This window comes from Corylus avellana, chromosome 6 (assembly GCF_965113065.1).
Source record: "Corylus avellana chromosome 6, dhCorAvel1.hap1.2, whole genome shotgun sequence".
NCBI lineage: Eukaryota > Viridiplantae > Streptophyta > Magnoliopsida > Fagales > Betulaceae > Corylus > Corylus avellana.
This window is the reverse complement of record NC_142495.1, coordinates 16,555,043-16,576,872: the sequence shown is the minus strand read 5'-3', so window position 1 is coordinate 16,576,872 and position 21,830 is coordinate 16,555,043. Positions and strand designations below refer to the sequence as shown.

Genomic DNA, 21,830 nt, shown 5'->3' with positions numbered 1-21,830 from the left:
TGAAACCCTAGGAGCCTCCAAGAATTGACTAACAACACTCACTGCATATGAGATGTCTGGTCTAGTAATAGTAAGTCAACTTTCCAATTAAACGACGATACCTACTAGTATCTTCAAATAATTCCCCTTCATCTTTTACTAATTTCTGATTAGGACCTATTGGAATGTCAACAGGACGAGTACCCAGAAGACCTGTCTCTTCTAACAAATCAAGTACATATTTTCTTTGGGATAAATTGATACCTATTCGAGATCTAGCAACTTCAATCCCCAAAAAATATCTTTAATTTTCCCAAATCTTTTGTGTGAAACTTCTGTTGTAAAAACAGTTTCAATCGAGCAATGCCTCTTGAATCATTACCTGTAATCACGATGTCATCCACATATACAACAAGAAGAATGTAGCCTGCACTTGTATGCAAGTGAAATACTGAATGATCTGTCTGACATTGCTGAAGACCAAACTCCATAACTGCCGCTGAGAATTTCCCAAACCATGCCCGTGGAGATTGCTAGAGACCATACAAAGCCTTTTTTAACTTACATACACAACCCTAATACTCCCCCTGAGCAACAAACCCAGGTGGTTGCTCTATATAAACTTCCTCATGTAAATCCCCATGTAAAAAGGCATTTTTGACATCTAATTGAAATAAAGGCCAATCAAGATTAGTAGCCAAAGAAATAAGAATACGGACGAAAGAGATTTTGGCAACTGGAGAAAACGTCTCATCATAATCAATACCATATGTCTAAGTATAACCCTTAGCAACCAAACGAGCTTTCAACCGTTCAACTTAACGATCAGGATTAAACTTAACCGTGTATACCCATTTGCAACCAACAATCTTCTTAGTAGGCGGTAATGGAAAAAGTTCCCACGTACCATTTTGATGCAGGGCCTTCATTTCCAATTCTATAGCTTGCCTCCAACTAGAGTCAGAGAAGGCATCCTACACTGTCTTTGGGTGGAAACAGTAGAAAGATGGGAAATATAGCAAGAATGAGAAGGAGATAAAGAACTAGTGGATACAAACTGACTAATAGGATGTTTAGTAGTGCAAGAACATGTACCTTTCGGTAGGGCAATGGGCAAGGAATCCACATTGATTTGTATGCTCAAAACTCATGATTTAAAGACCTTAGGACTGATTATAGGTCTTTGGAGTTTTTGTCCAGAACCTAAAATTCGTTTTTGAAAAATATTTTTGAAGAACTGTGTAGTTGGTGATTTGAAAACATGAAATATAATCAAACAAAATCATGTATATAGGGTGGCCGATCCTATGTGGGGTTTCAAAAATTCTTTTCATGCATCAAAAACAACAATTCTGTAAAATCTCACGCTTATTTCATGATTAGAAATTAAGAAGTTGCAATTTTTACAAAACCATCTCAAATAAGCATGCTTTTCAAGTAATCTACCATGAAATTGGCTTTGATGTTTGAAATAATATTTAAGCCAGTAGCTAAAACATAATTCTATGATGCTATCATGCAAAAGTATGATGTAAAATCAAGAGTTCATGAAGCACACATAATGCAATTCAAACTTTTAGAATTCATGCATAGTTTCTACAAATCTGAAATTTTTAACAAACTTTTGCATGAAACCTATGAAAAGAAGAGAAAACTTGCAGTTAGAAGTTGAAGTAGGAAAACTTGTCCCTTTGGTGTTTCCTTGGCTGAAAAGGGTGAGAGAGTAGGAGAGAATAGTATTTTCTTCAACTCTAGGGGTGACCAATTTTGGCTTAGGGAGGTAGGGACTTTTTGTTCTCGTGTTTTCTGAAAACATTTGAGAGAATGAGAGGCTATAGGGAGTGCAGAACTTAAGAGGGTATTTATAGTCTAGGGTTGTGTCCAATGGTCACAAGGATTAGGGTTTTAAGAGTCCAAAATAAGTTAGGATTGTAGTTAATGAAAATTTGACCATATTGGACAAAAATGCCCTCACAGTTGCTGCCATAGGGAAAATAAGATCCAAGTCTTCTCAACTTCAATTTTAAATCAAAACCATGCAAAAATGTTGTCAAAACATAAGAAAAATACTTCTAAAGAAAATTTCATGAAAAGTACGCAATTTTATCCAAAATCATGCACTGCATGTCACGTGGCAAAAAATTTTGTTCACAAAATCATGCTAAAGATTTTATCACTCATGCTGACTTCTATTGATCAATATGATTTGGTTAGACTAGTCTAAGGTTTACTTATCAAAAAAAAAAAAAAGAGGTTGAAATATCACAATATTTATCTCCCAATGGAGATATATTCTTGACCTTCTCAAGGAAACAGAAATGCGCAAATGTAAAGCCATTGATAATCCAGTGGAGGAGAATGTTAAATTAGTTGAAAGTAGTGAGAGCCTTCTGGTGGATAAAGGTAGATATCAAACATTGCAAATGTTTTTTGCTTCAGTTTGAGAGTGAGTGTGGTGCGTTCATTTTATGTTATTTCATTATTATAATATTGGGGGCAGTTATGTACTTTTACAATGTGTGACAACTATAAATATAATATGAGCATGATTCATGAGGAGAACCTTCTCCTCTCTTTTCTCACTTCTTTTTTTTCTCTTTTCTCCGTATCTTGTTTCAACTAGAAGTTCATAAACTAGTGATACTGCTACATGTCTCCCCCAAAATGGAATATGACATTGAAATAAAATCTAAGCTTCAACATATTATCAGAATTACCCTAAAACAATCAGAAATAGAAAAGAAACATAAATTCTACACAGACGTTGAGTATCTACACATCAATCAAAATATTTAGCACATTAACTTTCTAGAGGGATGAAGTTGCCATATTAGGTCAGCCCAGTAAATTAAATTTCCTGAAGCTTCCACTTGACTTCAATGGTTCAACGTTAATCAATTTCTAAGCAAGTTATGATCTTCACTATTGAACTTACCAAAAATATACTGATCCTCCCTATAGGTCAAGACCTGTCTTTCCCCAATTTACCAGACAACATCAGCCTTAGAGCAATGGTGTATATACTGTTTACATCAGTTTAACCTTTATAATTCACATTCACAAAAAATTACCTGATGTTCAGGTTGATTGTGGTATCCCGCTTTTCGCCACTGAGCTATTGTCACACCATGAAAAATAACAATAGTGAAATATGAGTCCAAAAGCAGGATCTTGTCAGCTGCAATGGAGGCCACATCAAGAAGGGCAGGTTCTGGGCCTGAATGAAATGAGTAAGAAATCAATGAAGGCTGAATCATCACAACTGAATTGGCAACATTTTCTCGGTTCAGTATCATTCTGAAGTATGCAGTCTCGTCAGGGCTGTTGTTAAAAACCTGCAACAAACAGAATTTAGTTTAAGAGTTATATGACAAGATCTAAAAGATAAATGTCAGAACTACAACTTAAGGATGCCACAAAAAAAAATATTGACAAACAGACTACCATATACCTGAACAAACTGAGAACGTCGCAAATGAAACATAAACTGGGGGAATATTGAAAGTCGTGGAGACAAGCTGAAAGAAGATGGACTGTCCTTTTGGTAATCTCCAAGCCGAGAACATAGATTTATCAATGCTTTATCCAACCATCTTATAGGATCAAACTCAGCCTGAATACCGATGCCATCATGTCACAAAATGGGTGACAGCAATCGCGACCATTCAAGTCACGAGTCATCAGAAAGAAATAAAATGTGCTGAACAAACTAATTAAATGAAATACAAGTTTACATCTAAAACACCAACAAAATAATTAAATGAAATACAAGTTTACATCTAAAACACTAACTCATGTATAATTTTATCTTTCCAATGAACTGTGCAAAGTTACATCAGAACTTGAGTATGATTTATAAAGTGTTTCTACATGTCCAGCAAACTGACATTGACAGTTTGTGTCATTGTATCAGGCAGCAATAACAGTGCGGTTGATTTTTCTTTTCAGTTTCCCTGATATCTACTATTCTTGTCTTGACAGTTAGTACTGCTTCAATTAAGAAACCAAGAAATCCCATCCCTGGCTCAAATCTAACTTCAAATCGAGGAGTTCTCATGATATTTAGAAATAGAGATAGATTTAGGCAACACAACTTCCTACACTCCCTCTTCCTTCAGGAGAGTATATTTAGTAAAAGACAGGATTCTTTTTTTTTTTTTTTTTTTTTAATCTCTCGGTTAAACAGTAACAGTTGAAATGGAGGTTTCTTCAACTAGCTCCGTTAACTATAATGACTTGTATAACCAACAAAGTAAACAGTAACAATTGAAATGGAGGTTTCTTCAACTAGCTCCGTAAAGTATAACTCGTATAACCAACAAAGTAAAATAAGCGAAAAATATTTAGAATAAGCAGATCCAATAAAAGTGAAGAATGGTTTCCAACTTCCATGCTAGGATGGATGGTTAGAGAAAATCTAACACCTACTCCAACCTACATAGAAAATGTGGAAACTACCAGATTATATACACTTGTTTAACATAAGTCGAGTCAATTACATACCGCAATAAAAAAAGAAAATGGGATTCATATTTACCAAATGCCAAACATGCTTTGGCTTGTGATTTAGTGGGTCATTAAATTCTAAATGATAATTCACAAGAGCCTGGTCCACTTCCCCTTTTAACTTCTCTAGCTGACTTCTACATTTTTGAAGGTTCCCACCGAAATCCACCACGCCATCACCTCGTACAATCTGTCTCCTTCTGCAGCATAAAAGCTGGGAGTGAACATGCCAGCAATCCTACCTAGAGCAACCTCCTTTTGAGCTTGAGGTACAAAGGCAACAGTCTAAGTGTGGCCCAATGTACTAGGAGCTCGATTTTACTCGAATCCTGGACCTAAACTTGCAAAATGGACTGTGATGGGGTGGATCATGGGCCGTTTGCTGTGTATTTGAAGGAAAAGGGCATAGTTCCTCAATACACCACTTCTGGGACTCCTGAGCAGAACAGTCTTTCTGAAAGGAGAAATTGGACATATCAGGAGGCTGTTCGCAGCATGTTGAGCCCCTCCTCACTGCCTGAAGAATTCTAGGGAGAAGCCTTGAAAACTGCAGATTATTTTCAGAACCGAGTTCCTTGCAAAGCTGCACCCGAAACTCCTTATAAGTGATGGACAGGAAAGATGCCGAGCCTTCATCATCTACATGTTTGGGGATGTCCTGCAAAGGCAAGACTATATAATCCCGAGTTGAAGAAGCTCGACTATCAGATGGTGAGATGCTATTTCATCGGTTATTCAGAGAGGTCTAAGGGCTTTTACATTCTAATGACAGAGAGATATCAGGACAGGAACCAGTATCAAATAAGCAAAAGAAGGGAAACAGTAAACAAGCAAGACAGCTAAGCAGAAATCGAGATTGATCAGAAGCAAGCAACTGATTGATTGCGCATTAGAGACCGAGGTAGTCTTCCTCAAAAGAAGGAAAAGGAAAGCAAACGAGGGATGCCATTAAGCAAGAGGAAGCATGCCTGAGCTAACACAAGGCAAGAGCAAATGAAGTTGATGTCTAAAAGGCAAATTTAAAGCATTTTCAGACAGGCAACTAGTTACAAAGACCCAGAGGACCAAGGAAAGTTTAGTTTATCACTAATAATAAACATGGCTTCTTTTGCGAGGATGCTGTTAAGCAACCAAAAGAGGCCTTCAACTAGCAAGAAAGCTACCCGCCCAGATTTCTGCTTAGACTGTGTTATGACTATGCTATTAGTAGCTCCCGGTCTGACTGAGTCTGTCGCTCTTGGCAAAAAGAAGGGGGAAGGTTGCCACATTTTCAGGTGGCACAGAAGGGAAAGTTGGCCAGGTTTGTTGCAAAATCTCACCTTTTGGAAGGGAATCGACTAAAGTTTGGGAGGATGCTTGGATCCCAAATATTCCAGAATATAGACCTATTCCAAACACGTATTTCAATCCAAAATTTTTATTTTTTAAATAGAATCATTTCATTTGAAAATGGGTATATCTATAGCACCACCATTGCACCAAGCACTGAAGGGCATCCTTGCAACTGCCATGCCCCACCTACCACCTCCGCGAAAGTCCTTCGGCCACCACCTTTCATCGTCTCCTTACCCGTTGAAACCATGGAAGAACCACCGACAGAGGTTGACTGCAAACCACCCATGGATTAGCATGAGGCAAAATTCTGCTTCATTTGTGACGTAGTAGAAGAAGGTAACTAATCAAAGAAAAAGGTCTTTGATTCTGCAAGGAGAAGCGTCTTCGTTTTTTACCCCAAAAGATAAAACAAGCCCGCAGGCTCAAAGAAAGATAAAGCTCCGCAGAGTACTTGAGAGAAAATTCTTTGATTTGATAATAATTCAATTCATTGAGTTTTACATAATAAGCTAGCTTATTTATAGAAGACAAATACTTGTAGAGAAAGTAAACATAATCCTAGTAGTAATAGTGAACCTAATCCTGATAGCAATAGTAAACCTAATCCTGATAAGGAAAGAAAAGTAATTAAAGCAAATCTAACCCTATTAAGGAAAGGAAATAAAGTACTAATAAAATAAAATCCTAATATAAAATTGACAATCAGCGAAAATCGTGACAATCTTTCTTTTTGTACTTCCATTGTTTGAGAATAGGTAAAGTTCTGATTAAGCGGCGCTACTCCAATATTATTTTTGATATTTTCCTTATTTTTGTTTTTACCGAAAATATAGGTAAATATCATCCTACATCACTTTGCCAATAGGGAGACTGAAGAAAGTCAACACCTTTCTCATCTCAGCTGCAAAGCTACTCCGTCCTCTCTCTTCTTGCCACTCCGGGATCACAATAAGGCCTCTCCAACCACCATTCCCAAATTATGCCACCTCCAAAGACCGCCTGGACCTTTAGAGCATCTCCAAGAAACGAAAGCCTTGTTTCCATCCCTTGACAATTTGAAAAATTCAGTCACCTCTGTCCTTCAAACCAACTCCGACACCGAGTTCGACAGCCAAACAACACCCAACTTACCCAACAATATTGTTCTTTATTGGCACTGAAAAATTTTTACACTAGATAGAAACTGATTACAAAAGGCTGGTAATCTGTTACTTATGTCAGTCAGATACGGTCTATATATATCATTATATATTTAGCCATAATTAGTCTTTCTAGTTATGGCATGTTCTTGTATTATAGCTATAGTATATTGTAATTAATACGTAGATTTTAGTTACCTTATTTGTTTCCCTAGATTGCTGTAATCGCTGAGATACAGCCTGTAATTACCTAGACAATTTCTATATAATACGAGGAACCCTCACATTGAGAGGTATTTCAATACAATTGACATGGTATCAGAGCCATCATCTAAATTAGGGTTGTTCTAGGTTTTCAGTTACCTGTTGTTTTTTTTGTGGCGGTCGATAACTTCGATCATTCTGGTGGGTTCTAAACTGCTATTTGGCAGTTTTTTGTTGAGGGTCGAGGCAGTCTACATTGATTAGTGGCTGTCGGGAGAGCCTTTGGAGGTTGTGGAGAATCCTTGGTGGCTGTCGGCGATCTGGGTTGTCGGAGATTTGGTGCTGTCGGCAGGTTCAGGTGTGGCGGATTCTATTTTGGTGTGGTGTGGAGCGTTTCCGGCGATTTGTGGTGGTTGTCGGCAGACTTGGGCTTTCGGCGATTTCCTTGGTGGCTGTCGGCGATCTGGGCTGTCGATCGTTTTTGGGCTGTCGGCGATTCTAGTGTATTTGGGGCTGACGGCGGCGTGGTCGGTTTTGGGCTGTCGGCGATTCTGGGGTATTTGGGGCTGACGGCGGCGTGGTCGTGAAGGATTTGGGGTTGTCTGCGATTCTGGAGGAGTAGGGGCTGACGGCGGCGTGGTCGTTTTGGGCTGTCGGCGATTCTGGTGTATTAGGGGCTAACGGCAGCGTGGTCGTTTTGGGCTGTCGGCGATTCTGGAGGATTTGGGCTGACGGCAGCATGGTTGCATGATCGTTTTGGTTGCTGTTTCTGTTTGGTGAAGACGTGAGGTGCAATTTGGGTGCTGTTTGGTTGCTGTTTGGTGGGCTTGGGCTTGACTGGTAGCTGTGGGCTCATATTTTTAGTTGCTGGTAACTTTGGGCTTGCTGGGCTTGGGCTTAGTTGCTGTTTGGGGTTGCTGATTGGTGTTTGACTTGTGTGGCCTTGGGCTTGCTGTCCAACAGATCTGGTGGGCCTATTACTCCTTTATCAGGTGTTTTAATTTCTAATTTTCTTTTTTTTGATAAGTAAATTGTATATATCAAAAAAAGCGCAAAGCGCCTCTAAGTACACAAAAGAAGTATACATAGGTAGCCCAAAAAACCCCAAAAAACAGACCCCAAAGAAACCCATCCCAACTATAACCACCACCAAGCGAAAAAAAACCAAAGCAAGAACCCAAAGAACCCAAACACTGTAGCCCACAGAACCCACCACCAGCCCTAAAAAAATCAGAACCCTAATGCACCTCTGGAGGAAAGGAGAATGCATTTTTGGTTCCAACACAACCCCGACGACGATAGTACCGCTTCGGAGAAAGTCTCTCTCTAACCTCATAGTTGATGGAGCATTCTAAATTCTTGATTTCTCGCTTCCCTTTTGCCTTAGAGGTAAAGGGCTCCTGCTCCCCTTCAATATTCGAGAAGAGATTCAGAAGACTCTTCTCATCACCTCCTTCACCATTAGACAAACCCACACTGGGGGCGAAATTCGCCGCATCTATAACCACCTCCGAATAGTTCCCTGCCCCCTTCTCGGAGGGTTCCGCTACAACGTCGGCAAACAGCTCCTTGTTCTTCTGCAACTGCTTGGCAAGCTTCTCCTTCACCCTCCGGGCATACCCTATTTGAGATTTGGAAACAGAGGAATAAATCGGAGCACCGCTCTCCGACATTCGAGGAAAAGATTCGCTTAATCTCAAACCCAGCTCAGCCGCATGCTTTCCCGAGATAGAACAGGTCAGTGAATCTTCGACTACAACCTTAGAGCCCTTTACCGACGATGAAGCCTTCTTCATCCCAGGCAGAGAGGAAGAGGAGACATTTCTAGACCCTAAAAACCCCCGACGTAGCAACCCTTTCGCCGGAGCAGTCTTAATGGGTATTCTCCGGCAACAGAGCAGCCTTCGTCGGAAAAACAGGGGCCATCGCCGGTCCAAGAGAAACAGACCCTGCCGCACAAACCAGTTGATTTGACTCCGGATGCACCTCCGCCAACGACAGCCCCACCAACGCAAGCTCGGAATCATCACTAGAAACCCCGGCGACCGGCACAAAAACCTCAGATTCGCACGCTTCCCTGCGATCGGCCGGAACATCAGTCTCTCCCGGCGAGGCAGAACCACATAGTTGCGATTTAGGCAAAAACTTACCACGACGCTTCAATCCCCTGCGCCAAGCTGACTTAAAATACCCAGCATGTTTGGGCTTAAGGATAGACCCAAACTCGCGAACACCCAGCCCACCTAATAAATCTTTAACTAACCCAGCTAGGACCCGGCCCAAAACAGAACGCAAAAAACCTATCAACGTCTTATTCTTCTGTTTCTTCTTCTTCGTAAGATCCGCCGTCGTGCTGAAACATGTAGCCAGATTAGCAGAATCCGGCGACTCCAACTCCACCCAGTCCACTATCACCCGCGACTCATACTCACCGTACCCGGTCTCGAAAGAGTCCTTCACCGGGAAGAGATCTATGTGTTGCGAAGATCTAACCCTCCTCCCCACGAAAGGCTCCTCAGAACCAGCCGCCAGTCAAAGAGCCTCCGCAAAGGAGCGCCCAGGGTGACATCCAGAGAAGGATTCTCCCAAACCAAGCTTGAGCTGCGTCCCCGGAACATGATGCGTAGAGGCTGTTGGACCCAACAACCACCGCAATTCATTTGCAAACCGACGCCATCCCCTCCCTCCACGGCCCGCAGGTAGCCAAATGATTCCTTTACGACCTCCCTCAGCAAAGACGGCCACCTCCAGGAAACTACCTGCCTTATTAACACCCCCATGCACCATCAAAGCCTTGTCGCCCTCACGGTATGACTTGGCGATATCAACCTTCAACAGAGATTGACTCGCCTCCTCGACCATATCCACCAACCATGAAGCACAAGGTTGGCTCACAAAAATTACCCCTACGAACCCTTTTCTCTTTTCCTCCAACCGAAGATCAGGACACCCTTCCTTCGCTGACAGGCAAAAGGATTTCGCTTCTATGGAGAAGCGCCGTTCCATAGCGGCTGACCAGAGCCTAGCGCACAGCGCCTAAACAGCGCCGCCGCTAGGGCAGAAAACTACCTTGCTAACCTTTGATGGATTCGGGATTCCACGAGAGAGCGAGAGTGTCCACAGATCCTAGAAAATGCATGTTTCTCTTTTTTTTATTTCATCATGTCTTCTAGCGAGGCTTTTGGGGTTCGTTTTACTGGAAAAAATTATTCTGCTTAGGAATTTCAGTTTCAATTATTTGTTACGGGAAAAGAGTGATCCAGCACCTACGGAAACTAAGGAGTTGGCTAAGTGGAAGGTCAAGGATGCACGTGTGATGTCTTGCATCTTAGGGTCTGTTGATCCTCTTACTGTGCTCAATCTGAGGCCCTATAAGATTGCGAAGACTATGTGGGAGTATTTGTTGAAAGTTTATCATCAGGACAATACCGCACGCCGTTTTCAGCTGGAATATGAGATTGCTAGTTACACTCAAGGCAATCTCTCCATTCCGGAGTATTTTTCTGGTTTTCAAAATTTGTGGGGAGAATTTTCTGATATGGTTTATGCGAAGGTACCTGCTGCATCTCTCTCTGCTGTTCAGGCAGTTCATGAGCAAAGCAAGAGAGATCAATTCCTGATGAAATTGCGCCCTGAATTTGAGGTTATTCGCTCAAATTTAATGAATCGGGATCCTTCTCCATCTTTGGATGTTTGTTTTGGAGAGTTACTTCGCGAAGAGCAGCGCCTTCTCACACAGGCTACGTTCCAGCAAGATTCCAACCCGAATCCAGTAGCCTATGCAGCCCATGGGAAAAGGAAGGGTAAGGATATGCGCAAGGTCCAATGTTTCAGCTGCAAGGAGTATGGTCATATTGCTGCCAACTGTGCAAAGAAATCTTGCAACTATTGTAAGAAACAGGGCCACTTTATCAAAGAATGTCCCATTCGACCTCAGAATCGTCAAGCTACTGCCTATCAGGCTGCAGTGAACACCTCTTCTACTCCAGTGATGTCCTCAGCTTCTTCTGCGGCCGGATCAGCTATTCTTACTCCTGAAATGGTCCAACAGATGATTATGTCAGCCTTTTCAGCCTTAGGGCTCCAAGGTAACGGTACTATTTCCTCTGAGTCTTGGCTTATTGATTCTGCTGCATCCAATCATATGACCAGATCGTCCGATACTCTTTGCAATGTTCGTCCATGTCGTGGTTCATCCCATATTCAAGTAGCTAATGGGAGTCATTTAGCTATTACTGAAGTAGGAAATATCAATCCTTCATTCAGAGATATTTATGCATCTCCTGGACTTTCTAGTAGTCTTATTTCAGTTGGCCAGTTAGTTGAAAAAAACTGTGATGTCCATTTCTTTCGTGATGGTTGTCTTGTGCAGGATCAGGTGTCGGGGAAGATACTCGCAAAGGAGCCTAAAGTTGGCAGACTATTTCCACTGCACTTTTCAATTCCTAGTTGTTTATCTTTGGCTTGTATGACAGTTAACACTCCGAACGAAGTATGGCACAAACGTTTGGGTCATCCAAACTCTGTTATTCTGTCTCATATGTTAAATTCTGGTTTGTTAAGCAATAAAGAACGTGTTTCTAAAAATTTGTCATTTGACTGTTCTGTATGCAAGCTTGGTAAGAGTAAAACTCTTTCGTTTTCTTCTCATGGTAGTCGTGCTGCAAAATGCTTTGATATTGTGCATAGTGATGTATGGGGCATTTCTCCTATAATTTCTTATGCTCGATATAAATATTTTGTGAAATTCATAAATGATTTCAGTCGGTATACTTGGGTCTATTTTCTTCGAGCCAAATCTGAGGTCCTGTCTGTTTTTCAGACCTTTGTAGTGTATATTGAGAACCAATTTTCTACAGGTATTAAGGTTTTGAGGTCTGATTCTAGTGGAGAATACATGTCTCGCGAGTTTCATGATTTCTTACACCACAAAGGAATTGTCTCTCAACACTCTTGTCCTTATACTCCGCAACAAAATGGGGTGGCGGAACGAAAGAACAAACATCTCTTGGACGTTGTTCGCACCTTATTGCTTGAGTCATCTGTTCCTTCTAAATTCTGGGTTGAGGCATTATCTACCGCAGTTTACTTAATTAATAGACTGCCCTCTCAGGTCTTGAATTTTGATTCTCCTTATTATCGATTGCATCATCAGCATCCTAGCTATCTTGATTTGCATACTTTTGGATGTGTTTGCTTTGTTCATTTACCTCCTCATGAACGTCACAAACTTTCTACTCAGTCTGTTAAATGTGCCTTTATGGGTTATAGTATTTCTCACAAAGGTTATGTTTGCTATGATCCTTGTTCTAACAAAATTCGTATATCTCGTAACGTTGTTTTCTTTGAGAATCAATGTTTCTTTTCTACACATGTTGAATCATTGCCTGAGATTAGTATTCTACCTTGTTTTGATGACTTGCCTCTGTTGCCTGAGCGGTTCAAACCTGGAATTGTGTATACTCGACGTCTACCAACTTTGCCCCTTCCCGAGACTGACCCTTCATCTGAAACTGTTCCGACAACTCCTCCGATTGACCCGTCATCTGAGACAGTTCATGAGTTTGGTCCTCGACGCTCTACTAGGGTATCACGTCCTCCTGATAGGTATGGTTTTTCCCACACTTCTTTTAATGCTACTTTATCTTCTATTTCCATCCCTACATGTTTTTCCGAGGCTGTAAAATATGAATGTTGGCGGAAAGCGATGGATGAGGAACTTCGGGCTCTCCAGGACAATCATACATGGGACGTGGTTCCTTGCCCCTCTCATGTTAAAGCCATTGGTTGTAAATGGGTTTACTCGATTAAGCTTCGCTCTGACGGGACTCTGGATCGATATAAGGCCCGATTAGTTGCTCTTGGGAACAGGCAAGAATATGGGGTGGACTACGAGGAGACATTTGCTCCGGTCGCGAAGATGACCACAGTGCGTACAATTATTTCTATTGCCGTCTCCCAAGGCTGGCCACTTCACCAGATGGATGTCAAAAATAATTTTCTTCATGGTGATCTCAAAGAGGATATTTACATGACTCCTCCTCCGGGTTTGTTTTCTTCTCCATATGCCGCTGTGTGTAAGTTAAAGCGGTCTCTCTATGGCTTAAAACAGGCTCCCCGGGCATGGTTTGAAAAATTCAGGTCTACTCTGCTTCGCTTGTCCTTTGTCCAAAGCCAATATGATTCTTCTTTGTTCCTTTGCAAGACTCCGACTGGTCTCGTTCTTTTACTTGTGTATGTGGATGATATTGTCATTACGGGCACCGACTCCAGCTTGATTGCACATCTCAAGCGGAATCTTCAAGACTCTTTTCATATGAAAGACCTTGGTCCTCTTACGTATTTTCTGGGGTTGGAGGTGCACACTGATTCTTCCGGTATATTCTTGAATCAACACAAATATACCTAGGACTTGATTAGCCTGGCTGGTCTTAAGGATTCTTCTTCGGTGGATACTCCTTTGGAGGTTAATGTGAAATATCGACGTGAGGAGGGTGATCTTCTCTCTGATCCTACCGTGTTCCGACAGTTGGTAGGCAGCTTGAACTATTTGACTATTACTCAGCCCGATATTTCCTTCGCTGTCCAGCAGGTTAGCTAGTTTATGCAAACTCCACGCCATCTTCATTTAGCTGCTGTTCGACGTATCATTCGATATCTTCGGGGGTCCCCTGGCCGTGGGTTGTTCTTTCCAACCGGCTCTCCTCTTCGCCTTGTTGCTTATAGTGATGCGGATTGGGCAGGATGTCCTGACACTCGGCGGTCTGTCACGGGTTGGTGCATGTTTCTTGGTGATTCTTTGATTTCTTGGAAGAGTAAGAAGCAAGCTTGCGTTTCTAAATCATCTACTGAATCCGAATACCGGGCAATGTCTGCTGCTTGTTCTGAGATTGTCTGGCTTCGTGGGCTTCTGGCTAAACTTGGTTTTTCTCAAACTGATTCTACTCCTCTTCATGCTGATAATACTAGTGCCATTCAAATAGCTGCTAATCATGTTTACCATGAACGTACGAAGCATATTGAGGTAGACAGTCATTCTATTCGGGAAGCCTTGGACACTCGTGTTATCTCTCTTCCTCATGTTTCCACTGATCTCCAGATAGCTGATGTCTTCACGAAGGCTATGACACGACAGCGTCATCAGTTCCTTGTGGGCAAATTGATGCTTCTTGATCGACCAGCATCAATTTGAGGGGGGATGTCAGTCAGATACGGTCTATATATATCATTATATATTTAGCCATAATTAGTCTTTCTAGTTATGGCATGTTCTTGTATTATAGCTATAGTATATTGTAATTAATAGGTAGATTTTAGTTACCTTATTTGTTTCCCTAGATTGCTGTAATCGCTGAGATACAGCCTGTAATTATCTAGACAATTTCTATATAATACGAGGAACCCTCACATTGAGAGGCATTTCAATACAATTGACAACTTATAGTGTGTTGCAGCTAATACTGGGGCTACACAATCATTACATTGCGGTTACTTAAGAAAAATCAGAGTCACAACATACCATTACAGCAAATTGCAGAAATTGCTCTGCATCAGACTTTCCCTCTAAAAAAAAACTTGCTCAAGTAGAACAGTTAGATGAAAGATAGATGGGAATAATTCTTATTATTTCTCAATGATTCAATAATACATCTTGTTTATATAGAGAAGCTATACATTCTAATATGAAACATGTATGGACAGGAAATCATATCTAGAAATAAAATCAAATCATATTTGCTGCTTATCTTCAACACTCCCCCTCAAACTAAGGTAAAGATATCTCACATGCCCAGCTTGCACAAGGCTGAATGAAGAACAGTACTATATTACTATACAAATCAATCATGCCTGCAATTTTTCCTTGACAAAATGTCTATCAATTTCAAAGTGTTTACTTCGATCATGCCGAACTGGATTATGAGAAATATTAATTGCGGCCTTATTGTTGCAATATAGACTCATACACTCCTTGCAATCATATCCAAGTTCTTTTAGTAGAATCTTCAACCATAATAACTCACATATCCCATGGCCATGGCTCAGAATTCAGCTTCTGCACTAGATCTAGCAACCACTAACTGGTTCATACTACACCATGTAACTTTCCTCCCACAAGAGTGCAATATCTCGAGGTAGATCTTCAATATGTGACTAACCCAACCCCATTTGCATTTGTATAACCTTCTACTTTTAGATGATCATGTCAAGCAAGCAATAACCCTTTCTCTAGTGGAGACTTCAAATATCGAAGTATTCTGTAAACTGCTTCCATATGAGACTCCCAGGGTAAATACATAAATTGGTTCGCTACACTTACTGCGTAGGCAATGTCTGGACGAGTGTGTGACAAATATATTAATCTACCAACCATCTGTTGGTACTTGCCTTTATCCACCAAAGAACTCTCATCACGTTCTTCCAACTTTTATTCTGCTCTACTGGATTATCAACAGTCTTACAACTTGTTAAAGTATTGATTAAGTGATTAAATTTACCTCTTCTTATAAGCTTAAACTTTGGGATAACTGGTGATTTAACATGGTATTAGAGGCAAAGATCTAGAGATCGAACCTTGACTAAATCAATTTACCCTCATTTAAATTAAATATTCCTCGTGTTAGGCCTCACCTATTAAAATGGAGTTTGAGCTCACACGTGAAAGAAAGTGTTAAAGTATTGATGAAGTGATTAAATTTACATCTTCCTATAAACTTAAGCTTTTGAAATAACTGGTGATTTGACACAACTGATCATCCATGTTCCTTGAATACATCAAGAACAAATTTCCATTCAGAGAGGAAGATACCATGTTTTGATCTTGCAACTTCAATACCCAGAAAGTATTTCAAATTGCCAAAGTCTTTTATCTCAAACTTACTGGCCATACCTCTATATTGCCTCATTATCATTACCAGTCAACACGATATCATCTACATAAACAATCAAGGCCTAGTATAGAATGTTTGATGAATAATGTATGATTGCCATGACTTTGGTTATAGCCAAATCTTTGCATAGCTCAAGAATCTCTCACACCAAGCCCATATAGGGCCTTCTTCAATTTATACCCTTTACCTTCGGCCAACAAGAATTGGGGACCAATAGAAAGTTTCATGTAAACCTCTTCCTCTAAATCTCCATGAAGAAATACATTTTTCACATCAAGCAGCTGAAGTGGCCAGTCTAAATTCACTGCCAAATAAAGAATGACTCGAATAGAATTCATCTTTGCTACAAGGGAAAATGTCTCCTTGTAGTCTATCCCATATGTCTACGTAAAGCCTTTAGCAGCCAATCTGGCTTTATATCTTTCTACTGACCCATCAGCTTTATACTTCACTACAACCACCCATTTACATCCAAGCACCTTTTTTCCAATATGCAACTCGACTAGCTCACATGTGCTATTTTTGAGTAGAGCTCTCATCTCTTCGTGCATCACTTGCCTCCACTTTGGATCACTAAGTACCTCTTGTAAATTTTGAATAATAGACACATAAGACAATTTGAAAACAAAAGAACAATACGAGGGTGAAAGATGCTAATAGGATACAAAGTTAATGTTGAGTACAAGATCTGACCCCTTTACATTGAGCACTAGGCATATTCATATCATCAACAACAGGTATTGAATTTAAATCAAAGGTAGGGATAATGTTACCTAAGTCTACATCTGATTTTCAGCAAGTAGTGTCAAAAACAGCCTTATTCTGGCGTAAGGAGTAAACTCTCAGCTTTCTCACTGGTGGTGGCTCACACGACTCATCAGTAGGAGACTAATTAGTTGAATGTTGTTTATCATGCTCTGGCATAGGAGCAGGGAATCATTTTTTTTAATAGGTAATCAAAGAAGTTTTATAAAAAGCGTAGGCGCCCCCAAGCATATAGGAAGTATTCAAAAAGGACACAAAAAGCAGGAAAAAAAAAACCCTGTGAAAACCCAACAACACCATAAACACAGGAACTACCAAACCAGCCCTTAGAGAAGCTCGACAAACCCACAAGGTACTAATATTCGCGGCAGCTGTGTATCCTATTTGGAGAGAAAGAAACACTAAATGCTACCACCAACAGTGCCGACATGTTTGTGATCTAATTCAAGATATTATTTTTTGGGTTTGGGACTTAATACTCTCCACAGCTTTAAGCCATCTCAGAATATTAGGCGACTCCATAGGTTATAGGAAATCTCAGAGCATATTTTCAGTAGTAAGCTAGCAAGTCATGTTGTGTTATTGTCGTGAGTAGGGGTTAATCTTTGCATAAGTTTCCCCTCAACCTAGTTTCTTTTTGCCTTTCTTCTCGACAGTTCTTTTCCTTTTGGACATAATACTTACCATTATCCAAAAAGACAAAACTGTTTATTCATCATCATTCAGGGTGCTAATGCAGCTGACGATGAAAATAACTATATTGTGGTTGATGAACTAGCAAATCAATAAATCTAAGTAAACAAATTGGCAATATAGAGATCTGGCGACAAAGTAGTGTGGATTGCTGATAATTTATGGGAACGGAGCATGACCTTACAAGTAATAATCAGTGCCCCAATCACAGAGAGATCTCATTGTTGATCCAAAATCAAGACATTATTAGATGTTTCAAATAAGAAATTCACATATTATATGTTACTGTTAAAATATAGACCAAATAAGAACCGTGTACTCAACATAGTACATTAATCATATGAAGAATACAAAGTACAAAAAGCCATGTAAAATATAATCATTACCTCAGTTTCCATTTTGAAAGAGACCTGTCTTGCCATGACTACAACAGCTGCTTCTTGGTCAAATCCAGCAATCAAGTCCTACAGCATATACAGTAGAATTATATGCTTTATCCCCAAAAGAACAAGTAAATATGTCCGTGGAGAGTGAGTCAAGGGCTAAGATCAAGTTGAAAAGCATGTATATATGTAAATTTAAAAAAATAGACAAATAAAAGAGAGGAAATTTATGGAAAAAAAGTTTAAGGCCCAAATTTGATGGAATCTAGTAAGAATAACGACAAACATCTAAATTTATAGAAAAATTTAATATTTTCATTCACAGCTATCAATAGTCTGAGGCAAGTGAATCAAAGGCTCAAATCATTCACAACAATCAATTCTAACATAATTATCTTTAAAAAAGAATCCTTGGCCATTTTTAATCAGGCACAATTGAAAAGAAAAAATCGTCACTTCAGTAAACATAAAACAATTACAAATTGGTGCATAAAACTAAAGAATATAATATATCTAAATTATGAGCCTTCTTTTTAGAAAATATCCCTAACATGTGTTTTTTTTTTTTTTTTTTTTTTTTGATAAGTAATGTAGTATATATCAAAAAAGCGCAAAGCGCCTCTAAGTACACAATAAAGTATACAAAGGAACCCAACCAAACACCCTAACAAACCAAAAACCCAGAAAAACCTCTAAGTACACAAGAAGGTATACAAGGAACCCAACCAAACACCAAAGAAAAACCCTAGTGCACCTCAGGGGGAAACCTAGTGCACCTCAAGGGGAAAGGAAAATGCATTTTTCGACCCCAAATACCCCTGCCGATGCTGGCCCTTAACCGGAGAGATGGAGCAATCCAGATTTTTGAGCTCCCTCATCCCCTTAACCTTAGGAGCAGAAGCTTCAACCACGGGCTCCCTCTTTTCAATGATGGAAAAAAAGTCCCAAAGTTTTTTGTCTTCACCTCCCCAAGACAACCCCACAACGGGAGCGAGGTTCATCGCATCAAGCACCCTATCGGAATAGCCCTCCTTCCCTTCCACCGAAGTATCAACCACAGCCTCGGCAAGCAGGTCCTTATTCTTATGCAGCTGCTTTGCGACTTTTTCCTTCACCCTCCGGGTATACCACAGTTGAGATGTGGATATAGAGGAATAAATGGGAGTACCACTCTCTGTCATGCGAGGAAAAGGACGGCTAAGACTCCTACCCATCTCATCCGCCCCATCAGAAAGGGAAGTAGTCGAGAGAGAAGTGCAGACCTAAGACGAGAGCAAGGAGGTAGCAGCAGGGGAATGAAGACCCAGCTCAGCCACCCCAAAGGTAGGCGAGACAGTAGAGCCTACATGAACCTCCACGGGCAAAGTGGGAGAGACTTCCGGAATAGGGTCCTTTCCCTTAGAAGACAAGGAAGATTCCTTCAACACCACCGGAGAGGGAGAGACAGCTCTCGGACCAAAAAACCCACGACAAATCAAACCTGTCGCAGGAGAAGAAGGATGAACAACCTGAGTTTCCTCCCCCCCAGAAAAAGGAACCTCCCTATCCTTGCAAAGAGGGCTAGCCGGAAAGTCCACCTCCCAAGGAACAAAGAAGGCCTCTTTGAGAACAGAAAGACGCACCGAATCAGAAAGCTCCAAAGACACAAGCGCACCTAGGCGGGCTTCAAGCATCGAAGAAAAAGAATCCTCCCAGTCCCAGCACAAAGGGCTCGCCGGTAAATCCTCCGCAGAAGGGACAGAAACAGCCCCCTGAGAAGACCCATCATTAGCAGACCCGACATTCTCGCCCAGAACTCGCACCGGAGAGAGAGAGAACTCCGCCGGGGAAGACCCATCGCCGGAATCCCTAACATGTGTTTATAAGAACAATTATATAGAGTTTTTCAAAAAGAAGTGTTTTTCATAGATAGATAAGCACCATAGTTTTTTAACAATATAATAAAAATCCATTATCTTTTCCTTGGCATTTTCTTCACTACAATAACATCACACATATATATCTTAAGCAAGAAAGTAATTCATAAGGCAATAAAACATATAAATCTCTTCATATAGTTACTCATGCAATGGTCTTTTATTCTTTTCTTTGCTCTGCTCTTTCTCATTTCTTAAGGGACTTACTCCCAAAAAGAAGCGTTTTCCATAAAATCATAGCTGATAAGATAAGCATTGTAGAGTTTTTTAATAATATAACAAAAATCTATTAAATAACATACTTTTTGAAAGTTCTTTGCTGAGGTTTAGGGTTTAGTAAGTCTCCAGAAACATACCCATCTTGTGGCAGGCAGTAGTATTCCGATAAGAAGAATGGGGTATCTGGGGTTTTTTTATGTAGAAAAAAGTCTTTTGAATTCAGGTCAGAAGTGAGAGGGGGTGTGCGCTTGGCGAAAAAACGTAAGGGTGTTTCTCGGTCAGTGATCATGGCATGGCCGACAGTGTTCTGGTTCTTAATGTCAAAGTTCCATTGCGAGTCAGCTTCTTTGTGTGGAAGGCAACTCTAGGAAAGATTCTGACTTTGGACAACTTGCGTAAAAGAGGTATCATTGTGGTGGGATGGTGTTGCATGTGTAAGCAAAGTGGTGAGTCTATCAACCATCTTTTCCTTCATTGTGAAGTGGCACGAGCGTTATGGGGGTAGTACTCACTCTTTATGATGTCACATGGGTTATGTCTTGAGGGGTGGCAGATTTGTTAGTGTGTTGGCGTGGTCAACGTGGTAATATTTCAAATAAGGAGGTGTGGCGAATAGCACCATTGTGTCTTATGTGGACTATTTGGCAAGAACGGAATACACGATGTTTTAAAGGTCAATGAAAGAGCTCAAAAAGTTGTTTATTCAAACATTGTTCCATTGGACTGAAGCATGTAGTGTGCCTAAGATTTCCACCATAACTCAATTTTTATCTTTATGTTCCTCTCTTTGCCTTTAGTGGGGCTTTTCTTTGTATACTTCCTGTGTACTAGGGTTATGCCCATCTGCGCTTTTCAATGAATCACTTATTTATCAAAAAATAATAATAATAATTCATTATCTTTTCCTTAGCAATTTCTTTACTACAATAACCTCACACATATATAAATCTAAAGCAAGAAAGTAATTCATAATGCAACAAAGCATATAAATCTCTTCATATATATATTTTTTTTTGATAAGTAATAAAGCATTAAAGAGCGCAGAGGGACGCAACCCAAGTACACAGGAAGTATACAAGAGAGCGACTAAGTAGGGGAGAAAGAAGAAGAGAATATAAAGAGAAAATCAGGAAAATTGATCACTAAAGGAGCAAGTAAGCCTGTAGTTCATGTGAAAAGTGTGTACAAAAAGAAATGAACAAGGTCCTCAAGGTTCCTCGACAAATCCTCGAAGCATCTCGCATTCCTTTCCTTCCAAAGGCACCATAAAAGACAAAGGGGGGCCATCTTCCATACCACAGCACTACGGGTTCTTCCGCCCGACCACCAACTAGCAAACATCTCCTTGACGCTTCTAGGCATAACCCAACTCATGTTGAAATGAGAGAAGATAACATCCCACAACTTGCGTGCAACCCCACAATGAAGAAAGAGATGATCCACAGACTCCCCATCCGATTCACACATACAGCATCGATTAATCACAACAATACCTCTTCCGAACATTATCCAACGTGAGAGATTTCCCAAGGGCGGCCGACCACGCAAAAAACGCCACTCTCGAAGGAGCCTTGGTGCGCCAAATACTTTTCCAAGGGAAGTGGTTGGACTCTTTAAAGGCAAACATCCTATAGAAAGAGCGTACCTCAAACTTCCCTTTTCTTGAAGGGATCCACCACATCCGGTCCTCCCCTTCCCCACGAATCAATAATGAATACAAGAGCGAGAAGAAAGAGGCTAAGACCATCTCCTCCCAATCATGAATTCTATGAGTAAAGGTACCATTCCAGTGAACCATCCCAT

The 21,830-nt window shown here is 40.6% G+C and overlaps 2 protein-coding genes across 2 annotated transcripts in view; one reads left to right on the top strand and one right to left on the bottom strand.

Annotated features, from left to right (window-relative positions):
- LOC132186439 (Sec23/Sec24 protein transport family protein) overlaps nt 1-21,830 on the bottom strand; it is a 51,406-nt gene that overhangs the window by 4,897 nt on the left and 24,679 nt on the right. Inside the window, exons 8-10 of the mRNA XM_059600415.2 lie at nt 17,896-17,973; nt 3,431-3,592; nt 3,051-3,314 (exon numbers count right to left, since the gene is read on the bottom strand). Of these exons, the coding sequence (XP_059456398.1) occupies nt 3,051-3,314; nt 3,431-3,592; nt 17,896-17,973 (504 nt within the window). The remainder of the gene's footprint in view (nt 1-3,050; nt 3,315-3,430; nt 3,593-17,895; nt 17,974-21,830) is intronic.
- On the top strand, nt 10,374-11,573 carry LOC148584944 (uncharacterized). The gene is made up of 2 exons (XM_088517906.1): nt 10,374-11,251; nt 11,536-11,573. The coding sequence occupies exons 1-2, from the start codon at nt 10,480-10,482 to the stop codon at nt 11,571-11,573; spliced, it is 810 nt and encodes a 269-aa protein (XP_088374032.1). The 5' UTR covers nt 10,374-10,479.